At 48.6% G+C, this 22,955-nt stretch overlaps 11 protein-coding genes and 2 non-coding genes across 13 annotated transcripts; 5 read left to right on the plus strand and 8 right to left on the minus strand.

Annotated features, from left to right (window-relative positions):
- The first annotated feature begins 2,397 nt into the window (after window positions 1-2,397).
- ASPWEDRAFT_73108 (uncharacterized protein) lies at window positions 2,398-4,190 on the plus strand. Its single transcript, XM_040839282.1, has 3 exons — window positions 2,398-3,189; window positions 3,233-3,541; window positions 3,586-4,190. Exons 1-3 carry the CDS (start codon window positions 2,442-2,444, stop codon window positions 3,975-3,977), a joined length of 1,449 nt encoding a protein of 482 aa, XP_040683328.1. The 5' UTR covers window positions 2,398-2,441; the 3' UTR covers window positions 3,978-4,190.
- A 1-nt stretch (window position 4,191) lies between these two features.
- Window positions 4,192-4,814, plus strand: ASPWEDRAFT_46408 (RING finger protein). The gene is made up of 2 exons (XM_040836753.1): window positions 4,192-4,422; window positions 4,471-4,814. Exon 2 carries the CDS (start codon window positions 4,497-4,499, stop codon window positions 4,737-4,739), a length of 243 nt encoding a protein of 80 aa, XP_040683329.1. The 5' UTR covers window positions 4,192-4,422; window positions 4,471-4,496; the 3' UTR covers window positions 4,740-4,814.
- On the minus strand, window positions 4,789-5,025 carry ASPWEDRAFT_177395 (uncharacterized protein; the record flags this gene model as incomplete). The annotated part of the gene is made up of 2 exons (XM_040831646.1): window positions 4,789-4,890; window positions 4,945-5,025. 2 exons carry the CDS (start codon window positions 5,023-5,025, stop codon window positions 4,789-4,791), a joined length of 183 nt encoding a protein of 60 aa, XP_040683330.1.
- Window positions 5,026-5,479: 454 nt separating this feature from the next.
- On the minus strand, window positions 5,480-7,837 carry ASPWEDRAFT_177396 (alpha-galactosidase; the record flags this gene model as incomplete). The annotated part of the gene is made up of 3 exons (XM_040831647.1): window positions 5,480-7,022; window positions 7,069-7,675; window positions 7,738-7,837. 3 exons carry the CDS (start codon window positions 7,835-7,837, stop codon window positions 5,480-5,482), a joined length of 2,250 nt encoding a protein of 749 aa, XP_040683331.1.
- Window positions 7,838-8,252: 415 nt separating this feature from the next.
- Window positions 8,253-9,326, minus strand: ASPWEDRAFT_32903 (uncharacterized protein; the record flags this gene model as incomplete). The annotated part of the gene is made up of 1 exon (XM_040833723.1): window positions 8,253-9,326. One exon carries the CDS (start codon window positions 9,324-9,326, stop codon window positions 8,253-8,255), a length of 1,074 nt encoding a protein of 357 aa, XP_040683332.1.
- A 334-nt stretch (window positions 9,327-9,660) lies between these two features.
- ASPWEDRAFT_143525 (uncharacterized protein) lies at window positions 9,661-10,504 on the plus strand (the record flags this gene model as incomplete). Its single annotated transcript, XM_040829443.1, has 3 exons — window positions 9,661-9,793; window positions 9,840-10,139; window positions 10,186-10,504. Coding segments are annotated over exons 1-3 (729 nt in total), but the record flags the coding sequence as incomplete, so codon positions are not given.
- A 3,166-nt stretch (window positions 10,505-13,670) lies between these two features.
- ASPWEDRAFT_55266 (uncharacterized protein) lies at window positions 13,671-15,269 on the plus strand (the record flags this gene model as incomplete). Its single annotated transcript, XM_040838185.1, has 1 exon — window positions 13,671-15,269. The coding sequence occupies one exon, from the start codon at window positions 13,671-13,673 to the stop codon at window positions 15,267-15,269; it is 1,599 nt and encodes a 532-aa protein (XP_040683334.1).
- On the plus strand, window positions 15,175-17,040 carry ASPWEDRAFT_294198 (acetyl/propionyl/methylcrotonyl-CoA carboxylase subunit alpha). Its single transcript, XM_040833277.1, has one exon. The coding sequence runs from the start codon at window positions 15,266-15,268 to the stop codon at window positions 16,994-16,996; it is 1,731 nt and encodes a 576-aa protein (XP_040683335.1). The 5' UTR covers window positions 15,175-15,265; the 3' UTR covers window positions 16,997-17,040.
- A 229-nt stretch (window positions 17,041-17,269) lies between these two features.
- On the minus strand, window positions 17,270-17,570 carry ASPWEDRAFT_177400 (uncharacterized protein; the record flags this gene model as incomplete). The annotated part of the gene is made up of 2 exons (XM_040831648.1): window positions 17,270-17,320; window positions 17,373-17,570. The coding sequence occupies 2 exons, from the start codon at window positions 17,568-17,570 to the stop codon at window positions 17,270-17,272; spliced, it is 249 nt and encodes an 82-aa protein (XP_040683336.1).
- A 384-nt stretch (window positions 17,571-17,954) lies between these two features.
- Window positions 17,955-19,360, minus strand: ASPWEDRAFT_46412 (Gfo/Idh/MocA family oxidoreductase). Its single transcript, XM_040836754.1, has 3 exons — window positions 19,228-19,360; window positions 18,339-19,169; window positions 17,955-18,285 (listed from the first exon to the last, which is right to left on the minus strand). Exons 1-3 carry the CDS (start codon window positions 19,267-19,269, stop codon window positions 18,046-18,048), a joined length of 1,113 nt encoding a protein of 370 aa, XP_040683337.1. The 5' UTR covers window positions 19,270-19,360; the 3' UTR covers window positions 17,955-18,045.
- Window positions 19,361-19,704: 344 nt separating this feature from the next.
- On the minus strand, window positions 19,705-21,219 carry ASPWEDRAFT_177402 (uncharacterized protein; the record flags this gene model as incomplete). The annotated part of the gene is made up of 3 exons (XM_040831649.1): window positions 19,705-19,785; window positions 19,840-20,163; window positions 20,212-21,219. 3 exons carry the CDS (start codon window positions 21,217-21,219, stop codon window positions 19,705-19,707), a joined length of 1,413 nt encoding a protein of 470 aa, XP_040683338.1.
- A 1,429-nt stretch (window positions 21,220-22,648) lies between these two features.
- On the minus strand, window positions 22,649-22,721 carry ASPWEDRAFT_t224. The gene has a single exon. It is a non-coding gene; the product is annotated as a tRNA-Thr (tRNA).
- A 9-nt stretch (window positions 22,722-22,730) lies between these two features.
- On the minus strand, window positions 22,731-22,831 carry ASPWEDRAFT_t223. Its single transcript has one exon. It is a non-coding gene; the product is annotated as a tRNA-Ser (tRNA).
- Window positions 22,832-22,955: the final 124 nt, after the last annotated feature.

Consider the following 22,955-nt stretch of genomic DNA (forward strand, 5'->3'; position numbering starts at 1 on the left):
CCTAACCCTAACCCTAACCCTAACCCTAACCCTAACCCTAACCCTAACCCTAACCCTAACCCTAACCCTAACCCTAACCCTAACCCTAACCCTAAACCCTAACCCTAACCCTAACCCTAACCCTAACCCTAACCCTAACCCTAACCCTAACCCTAACCCTAACCCTAACCCTAACCCTAACCCTAATCCCTTTACTACCTACTCTTATTAAAGAAGAGATCTAGACTACCACTATAATATATATTTTAGGTTAATAAATGAATATATATATATATATATATATTAAATAAAATTATAAACTAATTAATTATAGAATAGTAAGTATAGTAGTTTAAGGAGAAAATATATATAAGACTTTACTATCTTCTCTAGAGATATATATATCTCCTACTAGGGAAAAATAAAATACCTCTTAATTAAGGGAATATTATACTATATTCTATAAGCCCTATATTAAAAAATAGCCCTAATTTTTTAGATCCTTGTAATATATTTTAAATTAGGGCTAGGGCTATTATAACTAGAGAAATTAGTAATAAATCTTTAAAAAAAATTAGAAAATGAAATTTCTCAGTGAATATTTAATATATTTAAATAAGAAATATATTAAAAATAAGCTTATTTTCTAATTAATAAGATGGCGCGAGCCATTTTTAAAAATAGTAAAGTTTTAAAAGGTGGTGAGAGTTTAAACCCTAATTTAAATAGGAAAGAATATATATTAGTAAGCATATTATACACTATTTTAATTGCCTATTTTCTAGGAATTAAATGGTAGTATTTATATGGCTGTAGCCCTACTAGATAGGGTGTGAGAGAGGTAGAGAGATGGGATGGATTGCACGGGCGGATTGCACGGGCAGTGGGAAGCGGCAGAAATGTACCCCAGTTTGCACGGGCGATTTGGGTGGTCAGTCCCATGCAATCCGGCCCGATGAGTAGGGGTACCCCCCTCCCGATCGCCGTGCAATCCGGACTCTCCCCTCTAGAGATATAATAATTATCTCTAAAGGATAATATAACCCCTATATATTAATATTTTTAGATTCTTTTATTAATTTTTCTTTATTTTCCTATCTCTACTCTGCCTCTATACTTAATATATATTATATCTATACTTAATTTTATATAATACTTTCCTCTATATATAATTAAGTATATAGCCTATCTAATAGAGCCTCTATTAACCTACCTATACTATATAAATAGAAACTTAGAAATATAAAAGTTTTATACATTATATATTATATAATTATATACTTATAATTCTTTATATTAGATACCTAGCTTAGTTAGTCTTAGAATACTGTCTTAGTCTATATTACACTAGTCTATTTTAGGATAAATAAGTTAAACTTATAAGTAATAAGTAGAGTTTAAGTAATAAGGTGAGTTTAAGTTCAGATTTAGGACTTATCTTAGCATATGAGTAAAACTTGCGAGTTTTAAGTAATAAGTTTAAGTCCTACCTTCCAACTCAACTTGTGAGTCGAGTCCTAAATCTCTACTCAAACTCGACTCGTGTGACACGCTAGTCCTCTAGATGGTCCTCTATATGGTATGCTAGTGGTATACTATTCTATGTACTAAGATATATACTACCTATGCTGGTATACTAAATGGTATATTTACTAAGATATGGTACCTATATACCATATCATATGAGTGTGGCGGTGTCTGCCAGATGGTAGCCATAAAGAGCATGATAATAGTAATTCATAATTCTCCACCATAAGAATATCCTTTCCCCTTGACCGCCTGATTCTGCCTGATGCGGTCACTGATAAAGGTGCCGTAACACCTAAATCACTATCTCCAAGCACCTCCGGCTCCCAGTGCTTTACATGCAGAACAGATAAAGGATGACTGAGTAGAAATTAACAAATAGATTAGATAATATACGCAGTACAGCCATACCTTATATTTATAGACGGACGCTGCCAGATAAAAGATAATAATACATTATCTAGAAATATAGTAGGCAAGCCAGTACTCTAGCATAGATTACTAAATTACTATTTAGATAGGTATTTTAAGTATTTTTAATAATAGTAGCTATAAAATTTTAAACTTCTCTAAGAAAGTAAGGTCCTCAGAGGTATTTAGACCCTAAGTAGTAAATCTCTCTAGCCCCTGACACATTAGGCTTAGTATACTCTATGATGATCACATGACAACACAGAGGGTCTGAGGTCACTTGAGGTAAGGGGACCCCCCTCCTGATCGCCATGCAATCCAGACTCACCCCTCTAGAGACTGAAAATCGTGACAATCTTTATTTCATCGATCGGCTTAGTTTGTGGCCTAGTCGGCCAGATCGAGTCTAGCCCAAGACCCTTTCGGGAAATTCCAACTGCGCTAGCCAAACCCGCCCCTCCCCGAAACAAAAAGAGCTCATTAGGGTTTTCATCCTCCAAAATATCTCCAACTTCATCGCCAAAATGGTGACTCTACCGATAGAGATCATCTCTCGGATTCTGTTTTTTGTCTTGAATAGTCCACAAAAAAAGCGTAGTAAACAGAAACCTTCCCCCGTCAAACTCGCCCCCTACACAACAATCTCTCGCCAATGGCAGGCCGCCGTGGAGCCACTGATTTGGCGCCACATGGGTGTATATCAGTCACTGGGTAAACTACAGGAGTTTACAACAGGCAGATCAGATCGACGGGCCAGGGTGGCCTATATCCGGAAACTAATCTGGTCACCGGATATCGACTGGAGTGATGTGGGCGACAGAACAGAGGGAGATGATACGCTGAAAGCGACTGTCCTCCCGGTGTCGTATAATCGGCAAATTTGCAGTCAATTGAGAATTCTCTTTGATATGCTGGACGGATGGAAAGACCGGCAATCGAATCTTGAATTATCGCTTTCCGTCAGCGATGAAGAGTATGCGTGTGAGACAGATATGGACACCACCCTCGAGGAAATGGCATCCTTTACGACGAACGATCTCTGGAGGCGAGCTTGGATTCCTCATTTTTTCCAGGTGACAGAGGATAATGTCAAGGATCTGCCGATACTCCCCTTTGTCACATCGTTCACCATGGATGACGATCGTAACACTCTATCTCCATCGGCTTTCTTCCACATGCTCTCGCGTTTTCCTCGTGTCAGTCATATTTCGGCCGCAGAGAGTGGGGATCCCCCTAGCGCTGCTATTCTAGGTCTTCGCGAGCGACGACAAGGTACGTCCTTCATCATCGTCCCATACATAGCTAATATGGGTAGATGTCATCAAGTGTCTGCCTCTGGTACCAGACACAGTCAACACATTCAAATACCAGGTTGGTTATGTAAGGGAATTAGCACCAACTCCTGCCTACAGTGCAGCCAACTATCTATACAACGGTCTCGATCAGTTCTCTATCGCCCTGAGAACACTGAGCATGCGCCTTCGCGAACTTCGCCTAGAATATGTCCGAGTCAGCAGCTCTCTCTTTTGGCCTTCTCAAGATGAAGGCACTAGCCAAACAGCTCCATGCTGGCCCAACCTCGAGGTCCTGGAAGTTCTTGAAGTACCACCAAACACACCCGACGGTAATCTACCCCAGTCCCTGTTGAAAACAATACTAACCCGTAAGGAACATGGATGATCCGCGAAGAACCCGGCAAAATATGGAATGATGGAGAACTCCACCTACCAGGCTGGGAATACGAGACCTACTACTTCGGCCCACTGGGTATTATCAACAGCCACGAAGTCGACAAACTGTATATCGCCATCGCCAAAGCAGCACACCAAATGCCACGACTGAGGCGGTTGTATCACTTATTCAGAGGCGAGTACGAGAGCAGCGAATGGCTGGAATTTGAGCGGGATGACACTGGAAGTGCACGGTTGTCTATCAATAGCCAATTTGAGTATGAGATTGGGGAGGGGGTTATCGCGGCATGGGGGTTAGGAGAAATGGCAGATGAGTTCAAGAAGCGTCACCATATTACGATGGAGAGATGGCCTGTTCATGATGTCTAGGATTTCCATTGTGTGTTGATAAGGCGGATATTTCATTAATTTTTTAGACGTGTCTGCAGGGGTTGACAGAAGAAAATACCCCTCCCATGTCATCATTACCCTAACAGCAGTCATCAAAATGGGCCATTTACCATCGCCAACATAACTGCACATTCTCTTATCGCGAATCCTCATTGGCAACAAATACGCCGCAAACCTGATTCTCGATCACAGCCTGATCCATAGGTGACGCGAGCCCCGATCTGTATGCAAGGCTGCGTGTACAACCGAGTCGGCCTGACCGAGAGAATCTCATTTTCAAATTCTCTCAACTGGAGATGATCAGTACACCATGTCTAGCTCATACGTTTCTATGCCCTCACTGACGCTCGGGGTCCATTGCGCCCGAGAGATATCGAAATGACCAAGATGCCTTGTTATATTAATAAAGAGGCCCCGCGGTGTGGTAGGATTCTCTTATCTAAACTCTGTTTTATTCTAATGATAGGCTCAGATACATGCGTTCTCTGTTTCGACAAAATGAATTCGAAGGCCATGTACCGGAAACTACCATGTGGTCACATCTTTCACAAACCATGTATCGACAAGTGGTTGTATGGTGAGGATGGGAGTTGTCCGATGTGTCGACGGACATTTTATCATCTTCGACTTCCGTATTTGGTTGATTATTCTGGTGTTGGAGATGAGGAAAAGAAAGAGGAAGGAGGTGGAGGAATCTATTTTGTTTTTGAATTTCCTTTAACAATAGAGTATAAAGCTTAGATGGTTCTGAATGGTTTTATAGTGGGGAATATGGATTATTGGGTTAATATCACTCCTCACGATCTCTAAACAAACACCCCTTATTGAGAATATAGATCTCCTCCTCATCCTCATCAGCAAGTTCAGTCAACGAGTCCTTCAACTCAGCCACCTTCAACATCGTATCCTCATACTGCTCAATCTGAATCTATCCATCCTCACGAACACCCCCAACCTGCTCTTTCCAAAGATTCACAACGCGATTCACCGCAAACAATTCCTCCTCCTTCTCGAAGAAGCCCTCCATTTCAGCCTCTGCGAACTGAGCAGGGCAACATATTCCCTCTATATCAGGGAGGAGAGGCCAGTACTCAATCATCCGGATTAAGGAAGACTCAGGACATCTGTACGAGATATGTTCTATATTTTGTAAGATTGCAAGAGGACTTGTTGGACGGAAACGGTCTTTTATGTGAACATATAACCAAGAGGAAGACTCTACAATTTGTCAATGACGCAAGCTGTGTATTTGCTCCCGACACTGAGTCTCCTCTACAACCTCACCTGGAAGTCGATATGGCAAGCAACAGCTGGAAACCCATGACATTTCTGCGATTCTAGATTCCTGGGCGAATGGCCCTCCGTTTGGAATGAATTTGCTTGGTATGGGACTCGGAGGAGTGTAGTGTCGTGATAATATATTTATCTAAACTGCCTAACTACAAAGCCATTATATCTCGTAACATAAACCTGCCTCGCATTTATTGCTTCTCCAAAAATACGACCCTGCTACCATAATCCGTGTCAAAAGGATATTGCAATCCCATGTTCATCAAGGTTTGACCCGAATAGGTCCCATTTCCATCAATACTGTACATTGCCTGCGAGTCAAGTCCCTGTAGTCGAATCCTGGGTGTGGCATGGTTCACATTCGGGCTGAGTTGGAAATAAAACAGCACAGCTTGTGAACCATCCTCAGAGATGAACAGAACAGCCGGCCAGTTGGACTCTTCGGGAAGACTAAGCCGCCACATATCTCCATTGAGCACGACGGGGTTGACCTTTTCGGCCAAGGCGATCAGCTCAGGAAGAGCAGCCTTTTCGTCCTCATGAATCTCAGTGGGGTCGAGTTCAAGGCCAAATGATCCACCCATCATGGCGACATGACCGCGGAAGGTCACTGGAATGGTACGTCCGGTTTGCTGGTTCGGCACGGCGGAGAGATGAGCTCCCATCGCGCTGGGTGGGTATGCGAGCGAGGTGCCGAGCTGGATGGAGATGCGCTCTACGGCATCGGTATCGTCAGAAGTCCAGATCTGAGGGAAGAACTGCAGCACACCGGGATCGAATCGGCCGCCTCCAGAGGCACATCCCTCCCAGAGGACGTTGGGGAATCGAGATGTCAGAGTGTCAAAGACGCGGTACATCCCCAGCATGTATGCATGATTGTTGCTCGGCGAGGGCATCTCATGGACAGCTCTGTTGTGATCCCACTTGACATAAGTGATATTGGCACTGTTGAGAATGTTGGAAACAGAGTCAATGATGAATTGCTGGACTTCAGGCAATGCGACATTCAACACAAGCTGATTCCGTCGCTCTGTACGGGGATACGATCCTGCATGGAGAACCCAATCGGGATGTTCGCGATACAGACTCGAATTGGGATTGACCATCTCCGGCTCCACCCAGATACCGAAGCGCAATTTGTCAGACGAGTTTGCAGCCTTCAGATCTGTGACATTCGACACCAAAGGCGACAGACCATCAGGGAATCGTGCTGGATTCGGCACCCAGTCACCCAGACCAGCAGTGTCGTCAGTGCGCGGGTACTTGTCGCCAAACCAACCGTCATCCATGACAAACAGCTTCGTTCCTAAATCAGCCGATTCTTGTGCCAGCCGGTAGATGCTGCTCTGGTTATAGTCGAAGCTGAGTCCCTCCCAGCTGTTGAGCAGCACGGGCCGGTCATCGGTGGCGAATTTGCTCTTGATCAGATGGTTACGATACAGGCGATGCAATGACCGGGACATGCCACCGATGCCGTCTTTGGAATAGACAGAGACACATTCGGGAGAGGTCAGAGTGTCTCCCGGACCGAGAGGCCATGATAACTGGTTGGGATTGAAGCCGAGTAATGCACGCGTGAATCCCTGGGAGCCTTTCTCGACATCCACAGCGAAAGACCCGGTGTAGACGAGGGAGAATCCCCATGCCTCGCCCTGGGACTCGGTGGTCGAGGGATGCACGAGGGACAGGAATGGGTTATGCAGATGAGACGAGAAGCCCGCGGTACTTCCAAAACTGTGTGACGTTAAACCTGCCTGAATACAAGGAATGTTCAGCTCACCTCTGAATTCCATATTCAACCTTGCGACGTTCCCGACGGGCCTCTCTTGCCCAATCGCCTCGAAGGCTGATCATATCAAGATCCTCATAAGGCAAGTCCACACTCAGACTGGCCAATCCCTCGATCGTGATGTTTCCCGTGCCCTTGTTGGTAATGTTGACACTTCGCACAATGGCATCGTACTTGGGGAAGACAGAGTACGTCAGGTCCGCTGCGACAGAGCTGTAGTTGTCGTAGAGATGCACCACCAACGTGCTGACATCCTGGTCGTTTCCAAAGGTTGCTGGCAAACCAGATAAGGCAGGCTTTCCCTTGACGACCGAGTAGGATTGATACTGTAGGTCGGACACCGTGTAGCCAGCAGACTGGCGAACACGCACGGCGGGGATACGGAAATCGCCTCGCCCTGAGTCTGGGAACTCGCGGCGAACACGACCCGGCATCCCAACCCATCCATTGACTTCGGGTGTTGGCTCCATTGGGAGAGGACCGGTGATGCTGCCACCAAAGTGGTCTGACAGCAGATCACCGGTGCTGTTGTCTACATGGAAGCGGTAGGACACATTGTCGCCATTGAGAGTGAAGGCAGTGCCATCAACAACGACCGCTGCAGCACACAATTCTCAGCATATTTTGGATTCGAAATATAGATGGCTGGTAATAACTCACCGTTGTCGTTTGCAGAGTTTCGGGAATTGGCAGCCTGGCAGTTGCCACAAAGCGCCAAGAGGCCGGCAATGGTCACCGTGGCACTCGATAAGCCAAGCATCTTGCTGTGTGATGAAAGGAATGAGTGAATTGATTGCAGTGGAGCAATTGCATGTCTTTATACTTGCTGCCGGTGAAGACGACTCATCTTGATTGGCGTTGATATTTCCCAAAGCAATTGGCTGCCAAGCTGCTGGGCGTGATGAAAGGGCCTATTCGACGGCATTGAGTGTCGGCACAATCCCCGCGTCCTTTCCTCTCACGATGGAGCAGCAATTCGAGTCCGGCCAATGACAGGCAGCATACAATGCGGGGTTCAGCAATGCGGAAGAACATCGGGGAATTTCGACAGAGAGTTACGGGGATACGCCCGCTTGCGGAGTTGGCACCGAAGTGACGTCTGTGAAGGACAGTGGGCATTGATCGGACATTATGCGGGATGCGACATTGGGATCGACATCGTGGCATCTTCATTATCATTGAAACCGAATACGCCCTCCTATCTGGCAGATATACACCTCCTGGCCTGGATCCACTGCCAACGACACCATGTGCTTCCTGACACTGACTATCCTGCTCTCTGGGGGATTCTTCAGCATTGCAATCTGCTCTCTAATCCTCTGCGCTTCATCCAGACACTCTTTTGGAATCCGCTCCTCTGGCATCGTCACCAATCGCATTCCCTCCAGTCCACGACACTGCAACGCGTCTCGGTACACTTTTACCCTCCAATCTTCACCCCAAAATGACTCCGAAATACGCTCGTCTTCTTCATTCCCTGAAAGCATCTTGAATGCAGCTGCCCACATTCTCCGCCATCGCTTGCACTGAAAAATATGCGACAGCGTATGCTGGTCCGCGGCGGAGTTATCTGATGTGTATGGGCCTTCTTGCAAAACAGGAAACCCCGGGTATCCCTTTTGGCAGAGCCAATCAGGAACACAGTACTTGATATACTCGATGCGTGTATCGATGTCGAAAAATGGTAGCCCACGTTGAGGCGAAAGGATTGCTTCCACTCCTCGGCCGAACAGCTCCCCGTAGATGAGGATTTGAAACGTTGCGCGATTAGCGTCTGTGTATAATGTGTTGGGCTCGCTGACGCCACCATCCCAAAAGTCCTCGTTCGCATACCACTGCTCGCCTGCCATTTTGTCGATTTTATCTGAGAGAGGGTTGATGATGTCGAAGCGGGAGAGATGGAGACGGCGGATGTCGTCCATGGTGAGGCCGGCGTGGTCGAGACAGAACTGATACAGCCCGTCGATTCCACCCGTAAATGATTTCATGAGAAGGGCAGTGCGTTCGGCATTCCCCAGTGCCCAGTCACTTGCCTGACGGGCTGTAGCGGCAACGAGGAAATGGGGATGAGGAGAGAAGAAGGTGGGCGCAGAGGCATCAGCCAGGCGCAGAATGGTGGATGGACGTGCTTTGGAAAAATTGTCGCGTAAAAGACGGCATGATGAGGCAGCATTGGTGAATGTCTCGATGTTGTCGATGTAGAGGGGGAGACGCGAAATGATCTCGTTGGGGAGAGCGTAGAGCGACATGGTGGATGTTATGATGATCTGTCCGAGAGTTGTGCTGTTCTTATATTTATATCTGCAGAATCAGAAATAAATGAGGCTGAATGGAGTGTGGCAGTGATGGCCCATCAGTGGCTGAGTATTGGGGGCGAAACAGAAACACTTGTCGCAACAGTTCATAAACTATCTTATGTGGATAAAAAATGATAGATGATATGGAATCAAGTCGATATGAAGCTGGCAGATCCTCATTGGACGTGGAAGCGCCGAACCCCGCCATAATGCTGATCACACCTTATCACCAGACGATATTGGTTTGAATGTAAACATCATCGAAAATAAATATCCTACACTTTGGCAGTTGTTTACGCATTGAGGAAAATGAGTTTTGGATACGGTATTGGCGATTTCTTGGCTGTTCTGAAGCTGGCCAACGATGTTCGCAAGCGCTTTTTCAATGCTCCAGCGCAGTTCAAGGCGATATCAGAAGAGTATGCTCTGAAGCCAATATTGTTGTATCTAGCTGATGGAATCAAGCATCAAGAGTCTATCAAATGTGCTACGGGATATCGATGATATTGAACCAAACAACGGCTTAAATAAAGCACAAAAGGACAGGCTGAATGAGATATCCCAGGGATGCCACACTGTACTCCAGGATCTCGAAGGAATGCTTGACAGGTACCAGGATATTGGCAATGGTGAAAAGAACATACAAGGACGATCACGGCGGACGTGGAAGCGACTGAAATGGGATACGACTGAGATCAACGGACTTCAACAGCGAATTTGCGAGCGAATTGATGGATTCAATCTGTTTCTCACTGGGCTCAGCGTGTATGCGTCTGTCCTTTAAATTCCAGCATTCACTGACTATCAATAGCCATGTTAGCCTCGCGACAAAGGAAATAACTATCCAGACCAAACACAGCGTGGACCGAGTGCACGAATACCACGATGACCAAAAGCGCGATGAAATGCTCAACTGGCTCAGTTTGAACACATACGCAGCTCAGCAAAGTGACCTGTGCAATCAGCGAGAAGAGGGAACCGGGAAGTGGCTGCTGTCCACAAGTGAGTTCCAGCAATGGGTCGATGGCAGGGAACAGATGCTGTTCTGTCCAGGAATTCCTGGAGCTGGAAAGACAACCATCGTATCTGCCGTCGTCGATCATCTGCATCAGAAGTATTATAATGTGGCGTATATATACTGCAATTTCCGACACCAGCAGCAAAGCGTTCTAGATTTGCTGGCATGTATTCTCAGGCAGCTGGTTCAGGGTCAGCCATTGATGCCAGAGATCTGTCAGGAGCTCTATGAACAGCACAAAGACAGAGGGAGTCGCCCATCATTGGATGAAATCAAAAGAGTCCTGCATACAGTCACAGCCGACCTCCATAAATCTTTCGTTGTGATAGATGCGTTGGATGAATGTTCAAGCCATGTAGGATCGCAATTGCTCTCCGAAGTCTTCAATCTCCAAGCGAAACATGGTGTGAATATATTGGTGACATCACGATATCTCCCAGAGATTACATCCCAATTCGAAGGACAGCCGTGCGTCGAGATTCGAGCAAAGGTGCAAGATATCGAGCAATATTTACGCAGACAGTTTACACGGCTTCCGGCATTTGTGGCACGAAATACAGCACTCCAGGATGAGATTGTTGCTATGATTACAAACGCTGTTGGTGGAATGTGAGTCGAGTCTGAATGGGTATAAGAACAGTCTAATGATATTATCAGGTTTCTGCTTGCCAAATTACACGTCGACTCGCTGGTAGGAAAGCCATCACCAAAGGCGATTCGAACGGCATTGTGCAATTTATATACTGGAACGGATGCTTACGATTATGCCTACCAAGAAGCAATGCAGCGGATTGAAACACAATCTGTTGATCAGAAAATGATGGCAAAACGCGTTATATTGTGGATCACTTGTGCCAGGCGACAGTTGAAGGTAGTAGAGCTTCAGCATGCTCTGGCTGTGGAGACTGGCGAGCCTCGATTCGACAGCGAGAATCTCCCAGATCCAGTAGACATGCTCTCGATATGCGCTGGCCTGGTGACGCTGGACGAGAACGGTTCTTTCATCCAATTATTCCACTATACGACGCAAGAGTACTTTGAGCGCACATGGGGGCATTGGTTTCCTCGAGCCCATGAAGAAATCGCAGCCACGTGCATCACGTATCTTTCCTTTGACGTCTTTGACAGCGGCATATGTCCAACGGAACAGGCATTCAGACTGCGCCTACGAGATTATCCATTATATAGTTATGCTGCTCATAATTGGGGCCATCATGCTCGCGTCCAGCAGGTCGACCATGAGCTCGTGTCCAAGCTTCTAAATAACCCATCCAAGGTCGCTGCTTGTGTCCAAAGGCTTCTTGTAAAGGTGAAACACTTCAGGCATTTTTCATATCTGAACCAAATCCAAAAAGAATTGAGAACGTTGCGCCTCATTGCATACTTTGGGCTGGGAGAGCAGATCAACTTGGTTGAAACTGGCGCCAAAGCCGATGCTAAAGAGACAGACAGCCGAACACCATTGCTATGGGCAGCCGAAAATGGCCATTTAACAGTGGTTGAGCTTCTGCTGACGATGGATGTGGATATAGATACCAGAGATCTCGTACATGGCCAAACCCCATTGTCACTGGCTGCAGAGAATGGACACGACGACATTGTCCAGCTGCTGCTTCAAAGGAAGGCCACGCCCGATTCAAGAAGCAGCTTTGGTCGAACTCCACTATCATGGGCAGCAGAGGATGGCCACGAAGCAGTGGTCAAACTTTTGCTGGACTCCGATGTCGATCCGGACTCGAGAGACGACTTTGGCCGCACACCTCTGCTTCATGCGGCAGCAAACGGTCATGATAAAGTCATTACACTCTTGCTGGATAGGGGAGCCAGCCCTGATGCAAAGGATACACAGGATGGCCGATCAGCACTCTCCTGGGCAGCAGAGAATGGGCATGCTGGAGTCGTGGAGGTCTTGCTTCGATATGATGCCGATGTACATTCCGCAGATGCAGACAATGAACGACCAATGTATCTGGCAGCGAATAATGACCATGAGGCAATTGTCAGAATGTTCCTTGAGAAAAGCATCTCACAAGGACTGACTGCAGAGGATGGCCAGACAGCGCTGTTCTTTGCCGCAAGCAAAGGCCATGAGTCTATCTTGGAGCCTCTTGTTGACACTGGCGTTGACCTGAATAGCAGAAACAACGTGGATGTTCCGGCATTATGTTATGCTGCGTTACTTGGACATGACGCTATTGTGAGGATTCTGTTGGAAAAAGGAGTCGAGACCAATGTCAGCGATAAATATAAGCACAGTGCCCTGGCACTTGCAGCTGGCAACGGACATGAAAGCATCGTCAAGCAGCTTCTAAATGCCCATGCTCAAGTCAACTCCCAGGATTCTGAGGATTGGACACCGCTAATGTGGGCGGCATATGAGGGCCATGGGTCTATTGTGAAGCTGCTGATTGATGCAGCGGCTGATACGAATCTATGTGAGCGACATGGACGCACGGCATTGTTTCGGGCAGCAGAAAGGGGCTTTGAAAGCATTGTTAAACACCTCTTGGATGCAGGCAGTGATCCAGAGAGACGAGATGCCTGTGGACATACTGCTTTAATGTGGGCAGCTGCAATTGGAAGAGACACTGTGGTAGCGTTGCTGTGTTCAGGATATGCCGATGTCACCATCAAGGACCGAGCGGGACGAACAGCCTTACACGCAGCAGCAGGAAATGGACATCTCCAAGTGGTTAACACATTGCTTTCGACAGGCCAAGTGGATGCTGATCTGAAGGACACGTTTGGAAGAAGTGCCCTAGGTGTTGCTATGACGAGAGGAGAGGAGGATATTATACAGGCCTTACAGCAGAAGGGGAATACTCGAGATGAAACAAAGATCACCAAGCGTTCTGTGACCAAGGTTAGATTACGATGTGACGTCTGTCTCCAACCCATACCCGACAAGGAGTTTAGCTATCACTGTGACAAGTGCAGTGGTGGTGACTTTGATATCTGCCAGGAGTGCTTTGGTTTCGGAGGATTCTGTTTGGACCAGAGCCATCAGCTGGCCAAGCGTGTTCTTCAAGGTACAGCATTTGTGGAATGTACTTGATTGATTTTATGTTTTTGTCTCAATTACGCATCAGCTGAAGCACGGAAATGAATTCCAGTGGATGCAATGATCCACTCCAGTCGATAGCGTGTTTGCTAGTATGTTAGATCTCAAAAACCACGGTTCGCCATACTATTGCGTCGACTAGTGTCGCTTTCCGCCGAGTGTATATTTGCTGGGACAAATACCAGCGACAGTCATACCCATTCTTTTTGTGTTCAACATGCGTTTTCTTCCCATCAACCTGTCCACCATCCTGGTGGAACTGCCTAATCTCGATCAGACACTGGCACTCTTTGCTTCCCTCCAAGCCCAGCCGATTGCTGCCATCCAGGAAATCGTTCCAGCTGCCTGCACCCTACTGATCAAGTTTCACTCGGAAACCGTCACTGCAGAGGTTCTGACTGCCCAGATCAGCCAGCGAGATCTCTCCACTCCAGTTCATCGGGTGGACCGCGAGGTGGAAATCCCCGTCCACTATGACGGCGAAGACCTTGCCGCGATTGCTGAGCTCACGGGGCTCAGCGTGGACGAAGTCATCCAACGCCATACGAACAGCACATACACCGTGGCGTTCTGTGGCTTTGCACCCGGCTTCAGCTATCTCGTCGGCGGGGATCCCCGGCTGAACGTGCCACGCCGCTCAAACCCACGAACTCGTATTCCAGCCGGCTCGGTGGGCCTGGCGGGCTGCTTCAGCGGTGTGTATCCACAGAGCAGCCCAGGCGGCTGGCAACTGATCGGCACCACATCGGTGAAGATGTGGGATCTGAATCGCAGCCCGAGCGCGCTCCTTCAGCCCGGCTATCGAGTGCGTTTTGCCGATGCGAGAAACAAGAAGATTGCCCACAGTGCCACTTCTTCCACGATCCCTTCAGTAACTCCTGTCCGCGAGAGCACTCCACATTTCAAAGTCCTCTCTGCGTTTATCCCCGCGCTGTTTCAAGACCTCGGTCGGTTGGGCCAATCAAAGCAGGGGGTATCTGCCTCGGGTGCCTTGGATCGACTGGCTTTCAAAGCTGTCAACCGGGCCGTGGGCAATCCAGCTGAGACGGCGTGTCTGGAGATCGTCTCGGGCTTTTCGTTCCACAGCAATGGCCGTGCCGTCGTGGCCTTCGGTGGGTCATCCTGTCCAATCACCGTCCAGGATGTGCGCGGCCACGAGATCCATCCCACAATCTACCAGCCGATTTCTGTGGAGCCTGGCGATGTTGTGCGACTCGGCCAACCGAAAAAGGGCATGCGATGCTATCTCGCCGTCCGTGGTGGCTTCACCACCGAGCCAGTCATGGGCAGCTTTGCTACCGATACGCTGGCTGGTATCGGCCCAGCGCCAGTCACCGCTGGCGCACTGCTGGGCCTGGCAAATGACACCCACGGGCTGACCAGTGTGTCGCTGAGCCAAGGCCCGGCCTTCGATCTGCCTTCCGCTGGAGATGTCGTGACTCTGGACGTGGTCCTTGGGCCTCGCACTGATTGGTTTACCGACAAAGGGCTCGAGGTATTCACGCAGCAGCTCTGGAAAGTGACCGCACTATCCAGCCGTGTGGGGATGCGATTGTCCGGAAATGCCGCCATCGAGCGCAAAGACATCACAGTTGAGCTGCCCAGCGAAGGAACTGCCACTGGCGCCATTCAGGTGCCCCCAACCGGCCAGCCGGTGCTGTTTCTGGCGGACCATCCGCTCACTGGTGGATACCCAGTGATCGGCGCTGTTGCGGAACATCATCTGGATCTCGCCGGCCAGCTTCCGGTCAATACAAAGATCAGCTTCCGCCCCATCACGGCTTTTTCCGAAATCCATCCTGGCTGTCAATCATGAGGAAAGTGTTGATTGCTAACCGTGGCGAGATCGCCGTGCGCATCATCCGCGCCTGCCAGGATACTGGCCTTTCATCTGTCGCGGTCTATTCCGATCCAGACGTTGATGCGCTTTTTGTGCGACTGGCAGACGAGGCATATGGGCTTTCTGGCTCCCGTCCAGCGGACACCTATCTAGACATCGACAAGCTGATCGCCATTGCAAAGCGCTCTGGATCGGACGCCATTCATCCCGGCTATGGGTTTCTCTCTGAACATGCGGAATTCGCACGAGCTGTTCTGGACCATGGCTTGGTCTGGATTGGACCAGACCCCCAGGTAATCGAAGTCCTTGGTGATAAGGTCACAGCCCGCCACGTGGCTTTGGGTGTAGGAGCCCCTCTTGTCCCGGGCAGCAATGGACCAGTGTCCAATGGATCAGAGGCGATGGCTTTTGCCCGCCAGTATGGCCTCCCGGTTGCGATCAAGGCGGCACACGGCGGGGGTGGACGAGGCATGAAGGTGGCATGGAGGATGGACGAGGTAGAGGAACTGTATCAATCCGCCGTGCGTGAAGCAACAGCAGCCTTTGGACGTGGAGAATGTTTTGTCGAACGCTTTCTCGACCGGCCCCGGCACATCGAAGCCCAGGTGCTGGCTGACAGGCACAACAATGTCGTTGTTCTGGGAACCCGCGATTGCTCGCTTCAACGACGATACCAGAAACTGATTGAAGAAGCCCCTGCACCATTCCTTTCCCCAGAACAGCGGCAAAAGATCCACGATGCCGCCAGATCCATCTGCCTCGCAGCCGGTTATTCAGGAGCTGGCACAGTTGAGTTCCTTCTCGGTGGGGATGGCACCATATCGTTCCTGGAAGTCAACACTCGTCTTCAGGTTGAGCATCCCGTGACGGAAGAAACGACCGGCATGGATCTTGTCGTGGAGCAATTCCGCATCGCCGATGGTCTGCCACTCTCCATCACCGAAACACCCACCCCACGCGGCCACTCGCTGGAATTCCGCATCAACGCCGAAGACCCTGGCCGGGGGTTTTTGCCCACTCCCGGGAAAATCACTGCCTTCCAGCCACCCTCGGGCCCTGGCGTCCGGTTAGATAGCGGCGTTGTCAGTGGTTCCAACGTGCCTGGAGTCTACGATTCCCTGCTGGCAAAGCTGATTATCTGGGGCGGCACCCGGGAACAAGCCCTTGCTCGCGCTCGCCGTGCTCTGAACGAATTTCGCATCGATGGAGTGAGCACTGTTCTGCCCTTTCACCGTGCAGCCCTGGAGACACTGGATTTCATTGGCACTGAGGGCTTCAAAGTTCACACGCGATGGATCGAGACCGACTTTTTGTCTATGCCAGAGGCCGCAGCACGGCCTCTCCCAGCCACAGATCCTTCGTTGATTCGTACGCATCTGGAAATCGATGGCAAACTGGTGTCTGTTGGTCTACCGAGTCTTCTGCTGGGTGCTCTTTCCGGCGCAGGCAACAACGTCGTGTCGACAGCTCGGACAGAGAAGCGAGACAAGGCGGATAATATCTCGGCGCCAGTGTCAGGGATACTTCAAGCATTCAAGGTTGAAGATGGAGCGTCAGTAGTGGAGGGTGATTTACTGGCAGTCATGGAAGCGATGAAGATGGAAACTCAAGTCGTCGCCCCAAAGGCTGGGACTGTACGGCTTCTTGCGACGGCAGGCGATTATCTCGATGCTGGTGCGGCATTGATTGTATATAAAGCATAGAATACCCAGTTCTAATAATTCTGCTACATATATCCCAGTGGGATTCATAGTTTAAATCCTTACGGATCTTGAAGGCCATCATCAAAGTAAATCAAAGTAATACTTGGTCTATCCGCTAGCCTTAATGTCTTACTCCTACTCCACACTCAGAGAAGGTGGAACAAGAACTACTTCATCGGCGAATATGGTGGTGTACCTACACGCTTGATCGTTTGTTTGCCGCGCAAGGCACACCATCCATACTCAACGAAAAAAGATTGCAACATGGAGCCTCTAACATGGGATGACCTCAATGGAGAGGATCGAGTAGCTTCGGAAGTCGCCCTGATAGGAATTTCGATGGCAAGAGTAATCGAGGACACGGTGCGGTCTTTACCAACTCCCAGAAGACTTTTGTGCCCATCTCGCCATCAGGTGTGAATATGAGACGGCGGTACTCACACAGCTTTGTGCTGTCAATGGCCGGATCCAGTTGACGCTCAAAGCCCTTGGATGCCAAAATGAAGGGAATCTGGAATACTTTCGCGGACAGGCCATAGCCAATAACTCCAACTTGGTGCTCTTTGCCTGCCATGGCTGAATGTATTTGGCAGTCTTTCAATTCTTTCGGGATATCCTGCACCTTATGGATTCACTTGAATGTATCGATGACTTGCTCTTCCTGATATATATCCCTCATTCCGTCGTGATATCCTGAAGATGTGGGCGTGTCGGAACTATCCCCTCTGGGTCTAGTAAGGTCGGAACACCCTCAATAAAGCAGCATACATTAGTGGCTTTTAAAATGCATCTAATGCATAGTACTCATGGATCATGGATCATGGATCTTTCCGTATAGGTGATCTATGGGCGTATGAGAATGACCATCTTTTTGTGGAAAAACTGATAACAAATAATGAGAACTACTAGTTCTATAGTCATTTCTTCCACAACAGAGCTAGTGATGATAGATGATAATGGCATACATATTTATTTTCTAAAGGCAGAAACTATAACTTCATCAATGTAAATCAAGTCATTTTATCTTTCAGACTATAACTGGTCTATCTCTATTGAGTAGCAGTCCATCGTTTGTACATCATATCATAGATCTGAAGATCTTGCCTAGCATCCGACACCGTGGTCTTAATGGGCTTGCCGTTGACGATAACATCATATAATTCTTGAAGCTCTGCTGTGTAGGCATCCTCGTAAGAAGAGAGGATAGAGCGGTGCTGGACTTCGCCTTGCTCATTGACCTCATCAACCTCCACGTAAATTGGGAGGCCCTTGACATAGGGGCTGTCATACTGCAAAAGAATCAGAACAGTGCTGTGTGACGCAAGCACAAAGGGCTACTTACCTTGATAGTGACTCTCTTCTTAGCACCGTACACGGTGACATGCGCATCGAAGACTGGAACCTCATCAATGCCGCTCTCATAGGTAGTCGAGTATGTGGAACCATCAGCGTTGCGGAAGGTCAACATAGCACTGTAAAAGGGGTCGTTGGCAGAGACTCCAGCGACGGTTTCGGGGAATCCCAGAATCTCACGCATAAGGGAAATGTCATGCGAGCCCAAGCTGCCCAAGAAGCGACAGAACTTCTGCTTTTCCACTGTAATCTCCTGCCCGGGGAACGCTTCCGCATACAGGGCATCCAGACGAGAGTTGCGCTCTTCTGAAGCGCCCGCTGGATAGTCAAAATGCTTGACCGGGAAGGTACCACTTTGGTTGACAAAGTTTGTATTCGGACCGCTGAAATCACGGACTCGGGCATAGAGAATTTTGGGAATTGAAGCAATCTCTCTCTTGAACGCTTCGACAAAGCTGGGGGCATAGCGGCGCATATACCCCACAAACACACGAGCGCCGTTGGGTGCATTTTCCTCTGCCTTGATGATACTCTCCAGAGAAGGCAAGGAGAGAGTCACGGGCTTCTCAACAAAGACATGCTTGCCAGCCTGCAGAGAAGCAATCGCCAATGGTGCGTGGCTTTCATCCGAAGTCAAGATGAGGACCACGTCGACCTTGGCGTGGTCGATGACCTCCTGCGGGGTAGTCGTCTTGTGCGGAACGAAGAACTTGGCAGCGCAATGGTCGATTGTCTTGGTCGACACATCGCAGATAGACTCAATCCGGAATAGATGGGACAAGAGCAGAAGCGAAGGTCCATGGCATACTTGGAAAACTTCCTGTGCGGTCAAGCTGTGAGGCTGTTTTTCAAAAACAGGGAGTGAAGGAATAACTGACCCCTGCACCGATAATGCCCAAGCCCAATGTTCGAGATGACATGGTGAATATGTTTGATATTACAGGAAGAATAGAAAAGGAAAGAAACCAAATCAAACAGAGCTGTTTGGAATTCAATTGTTCTCACGACTCTTTCATGTCGAATGGTTGTAACGCATTCCACCATTTGATAACATGTGGGTGGTCGGAAGCTAGCCGTTTACAGAAGGTGGGGTTGTCTCCGAAAGTCGGAATGTCCCAAAGCGTCTGCCCCGGTAGAGCCAGTCATGTTCATGGATGGCCCACGGTTATAGATTCGTATCAAACCCAAGATAAAACCATCTCTATATACATGTGTATCATTGCAAAACGTCACATCATCTCCTCACCATCAACATAATGGACCCAAACCCGCTTATAAGAATATAAACCAACGGCACATAGCATCCTTCACAACCGAGGGTTTTGCACCATGGCACCACACTAAAGCAGAATACGTCATTCAAAGCCCAGCTCCTGTCTCACCTGTCGCAGCTCCTCGTTACTGGGCAAATTCACAATCATCAAATATACGACTTTCTATCGGACAATTAGCACGTGTCAAGTGATGAAGACTCAGCTCGAGAAACTTACACTCTTTAGCCCCTTCAGAGCCGTGTGTATACGATCGTTATAAACCATCTTTTTTGGATCACCCGAGCTGCTATCCTCATAGACGGCGTCTCCAGTGGATGCTGCCTGAGTCTTTGCCTCCTGGTGCTTTTTATATGCCTTATAGCCCTGGTTGGCGAGAAAGCCTGTCGGGGTGTACTTGAGGATCTGTTTTTCTGTGAGATGGCCTCCGGTGAGCAGCGCAATTGGAGAGCCTTCGTTAGCTGGGTGTTTGGGATCTGCGTAGCGAGAGCTGAATTCCGGTTTGGGGCCATGGGTTAAAGCACTGTCTGGGTGGTCGGCGTTCTGCAAAGTCAGCATAACAGACATTGGATAGGATGTACAGCAACATACGAATTTCGCCTGCTCCCTTTTGTCCTTGTATGCCGAGACACGTTCATACTTTGCCTGCGTATGCTCCTTGAATGTCTTATGCTTTTCCTTCGTCTTTGCATCGCCCAGTCGGTCCAGGTCAGGAAACTCGAGCGGTGCAATCTCAGCAAAGAACTGGTTGGCATGAGACTCGCCGCTGGACTTTGCATATTTGTGTTTGAGCTTCTCAAAGCCCCCACCTGCTTTGGGCATCGCCTTGTCAATGGCTTCATCCAAGCCGTAGATAACGTGTGGGTCATCAATGTCTGGATTCCACGTCATGACAAGACAGAACAGACCACGAGGCATGAAGATATCGCGATTGGCCACATCGAAGAAGTTGTTGGATCTGCGTCGCCCTTCCATTGTAATCGCCGTGGTGGTTGCAATTTGCATCGCCACGCCCACCGCAAACCCGATTAACCCCATACCGAAGGGGATCAACGCCAGTGGCGCCAGGTTGAGTAATCCCAGCGCCTTTGGCCCCTTGCATGCGTGGTTGGCTGTGTCGACAAAGTCGAGGAACATGTCCTTGTCGATGCCGAATGCATTCAGGTCGGGTGGATACGCACGCACAAAGCCTCTGGCTCGGGCCCCGGGCCGACGCTGAGGCAGGACGATGGGGTAGGGGAGAGAGGACTTGCGATCGGCGAAGAGGGGAAGAGGATATTGCGCAGCAAACGCTTCGGCGAGATGGCCCTCGTCCGTGGACTCTTCCCAGCCCGGTGTTCGCTGTTCGACCAGCTGGTCCTGGGCTTCGTCCAGCTCCCAGTGTTCTTCGTGGTCATGGTCGATGTCGCGAGAGTAGACACTGTCGTTGTCGTGCAGCTCCACGCCGTGCACGTGCACGGTTTTGGTCTGATCATCGTGGTTGTCTTCGTCACGCTGTTGGCCTTCGGTCTTTTTCGCCTTCTTGGCCGATCTGCTCTCAGTGGCCAGGCCGACTGTAGCACCGATGCCTTTGAAAACTTTGCGGCGTATGAGGAACATTTTGCTCAGAAAGTCAATATGGAATGGAAATTGAGACAGAATCTCGCAGGACAGGATGGAGGGGTTGCTATTTATCTGTGTCCTCCCCTTTTGGCCGGGCTGTATGGCCCCCAAAGATGGAGACTGCTGTCCAATCATATTCAAAGAATGGGTGGCCTAAAATCAAGGCTGATATGTGCATAAAAGCTTGGCCTTTTGATTGCCTGTTTGGGCTTAGCATCTCTGCTGATCCCGCTGGTTATTTCTAACAATAAAATTCGCAGGCATGAACGGTTTCTTACCACTGCTGAGACTTTGATCAAAGGTCCATCAACAGTAGAGATGATTATTGATTTGCCAAAAGTATGGCTACTCATGAATCATTCTCATTCATGATTAACCTACAATAATTAAAACTGGTCCCAGCATGTATAACTTTTTATATACTTTTATACAATCCAGTACACGTTCCAGTACCACTTTGATACTGGCTAAAATAACCTGGTCTTCTGCACTATCTTGAGTGCATAACGGATAATATTATAGTTTATGTAGTATTTTCCTGGTGAGAGAAGTTTTATGGAAGCTTTGGAGGAGAGGGAGGAGAGCCTTGATGTGAGGGGTATAGTTCATGTCTATTATATATAATTGGTCTTCCAACTTATACATCACATCTTTGACTTTTGAAAGAAAATCGTTCATTCGCAGGAGTTTTATTTTCTATTGTGATTATATAAATAGATAAACTGACATGCAGCCTCATCGTCCTTCAAGCATCTACAGTTTCCAGTGCCATGTCTGTCCATCGCCCTTCAATCCCAGGGACCGTCTTCAGCAACATCTTGTCGTTCGCAAGGATACCTCCCTCTACTCTGGCCCGACTCATTCCTAACATGGAGATAGATTTGCCAATTCGTCCGCACATTTCCAGCTTCTGTGATCAGGCATTCAAGCGAGGGTAGGTACTATACATTGCCTCCAAGTTTTCTTTGTTTGCAAAAATCAAGACACGTCTAGGGACGCTCTCAAGCGCCATTTAAGAACATGCAAAGCAAAGGAGGGATCGATCCAAAATCATCACCACCTAGACGGATAGGCCTGGCAGTTCGCCTCAAATGCGGTCATGGTGCACATAACGTGTAGCCTATAGCCGATTGAACTTTTCTTGGACTCGGGCAACCTGATGCTACCTTCTTCGGCTGATAATCAGAACGAATGTGCACCGACGTATGATTACCCTCAGCCGCCGTATCCTGTTCCTACCAGTAATGGCTTCGTGCTGGACTCAGCTTCAGAAGCGCGTGGGCTAAGGTTTCAAACAAAAGAGATGAAAGATCAAAGGCATCTTCGCCAGCGAATCTGGCGCGACTCCTATATTTATTTTGATACTCCATATTGATATTCCACACTGGTAAAAGTTTGACATGGATGTATCAGAGCCAAAAAGAAATGCTCACACGCGGATTTGAACCGCGGACCTCATGATTACTAGTCATGCGCTCTACCAACTGAGCTATACGAGCAAAAGAATTCGACACCTGTGTGATTCGAACACACGCATCCGAAGATACTGCCTGACAGGTGGAGTCACCAAATAGCAGGGCAGCGCCTTAGTCCACTCGGCCAAAGTGTCTGAGTTGGTAATTCTGTTTCAGAAACGGCTACTAGTTACATCTTCTAGGCTGGTCCCAACATCCCGCGGGCACCACGACACCGCCATTCTCCGTCGACATGGAATAGGCAGCGAGCATCTCTCC

This window comes from Aspergillus wentii (genome assembly GCF_001890725.1).
Source record: "Aspergillus wentii DTO 134E9 unplaced genomic scaffold ASPWEscaffold_10, whole genome shotgun sequence".
NCBI lineage: Eukaryota > Fungi > Ascomycota > Eurotiomycetes > Eurotiales > Aspergillaceae > Aspergillus > Aspergillus wentii.

What these genes read in the sequence shown, in the direction of transcription:
- ASPWEDRAFT_46408 (XM_040836753.1), top strand. Translation starts at nt 4,497, where the DNA reads ATGAATTCGAAGGCCATGTACCGGAAACTACCATGTGGTCACATCTTT.
- ASPWEDRAFT_46412 (XM_040836754.1), bottom strand. Translation starts at nt 19,269, where the DNA reads ATGTCATCTCGAACATTGGGCTTGGGCATTATCGGTGCAGGG. An exon ending in TGGGCATTATCGGTGCAGGG is followed by an intron (nt 19,170 to 19,227) that starts GTCAGTTATTCC and finishes TTGACCGCACAG; the next exon opens with GAAGTTTTCCAAGTATGCCA. An exon ending in AGAAGAGAGTCACTATCAAG is followed by an intron (nt 18,286 to 18,338) that starts GTAAGTAGCCCT and finishes ATTCTTTTGCAG; the next exon opens with TATGACAGCCCCTATGTCAA.
- ASPWEDRAFT_73108 (XM_040839282.1), top strand. Translation starts at nt 2,442, where the DNA reads ATGGTGACTCTACCGATAGAGATCATCTCTCGGATTCTGTTTTTTGTC. An exon ending in TCTTCGCGAGCGACGACAAG is followed by an intron (nt 3,190 to 3,232) that starts GTACGTCCTTCA and finishes TAATATGGGTAG; the next exon opens with ATGTCATCAAGTGTCTGCCT. An exon ending in ACCACCAAACACACCCGACG is followed by an intron (nt 3,542 to 3,585) that starts GTAATCTACCCC and finishes CTAACCCGTAAG; the next exon opens with GAACATGGATGATCCGCGAA.
- ASPWEDRAFT_294198 (XM_040833277.1), top strand. Translation starts at nt 15,266, where the DNA reads ATGAGGAAAGTGTTGATTGCTAACCGTGGCGAGATCGCCGTGCGCATC.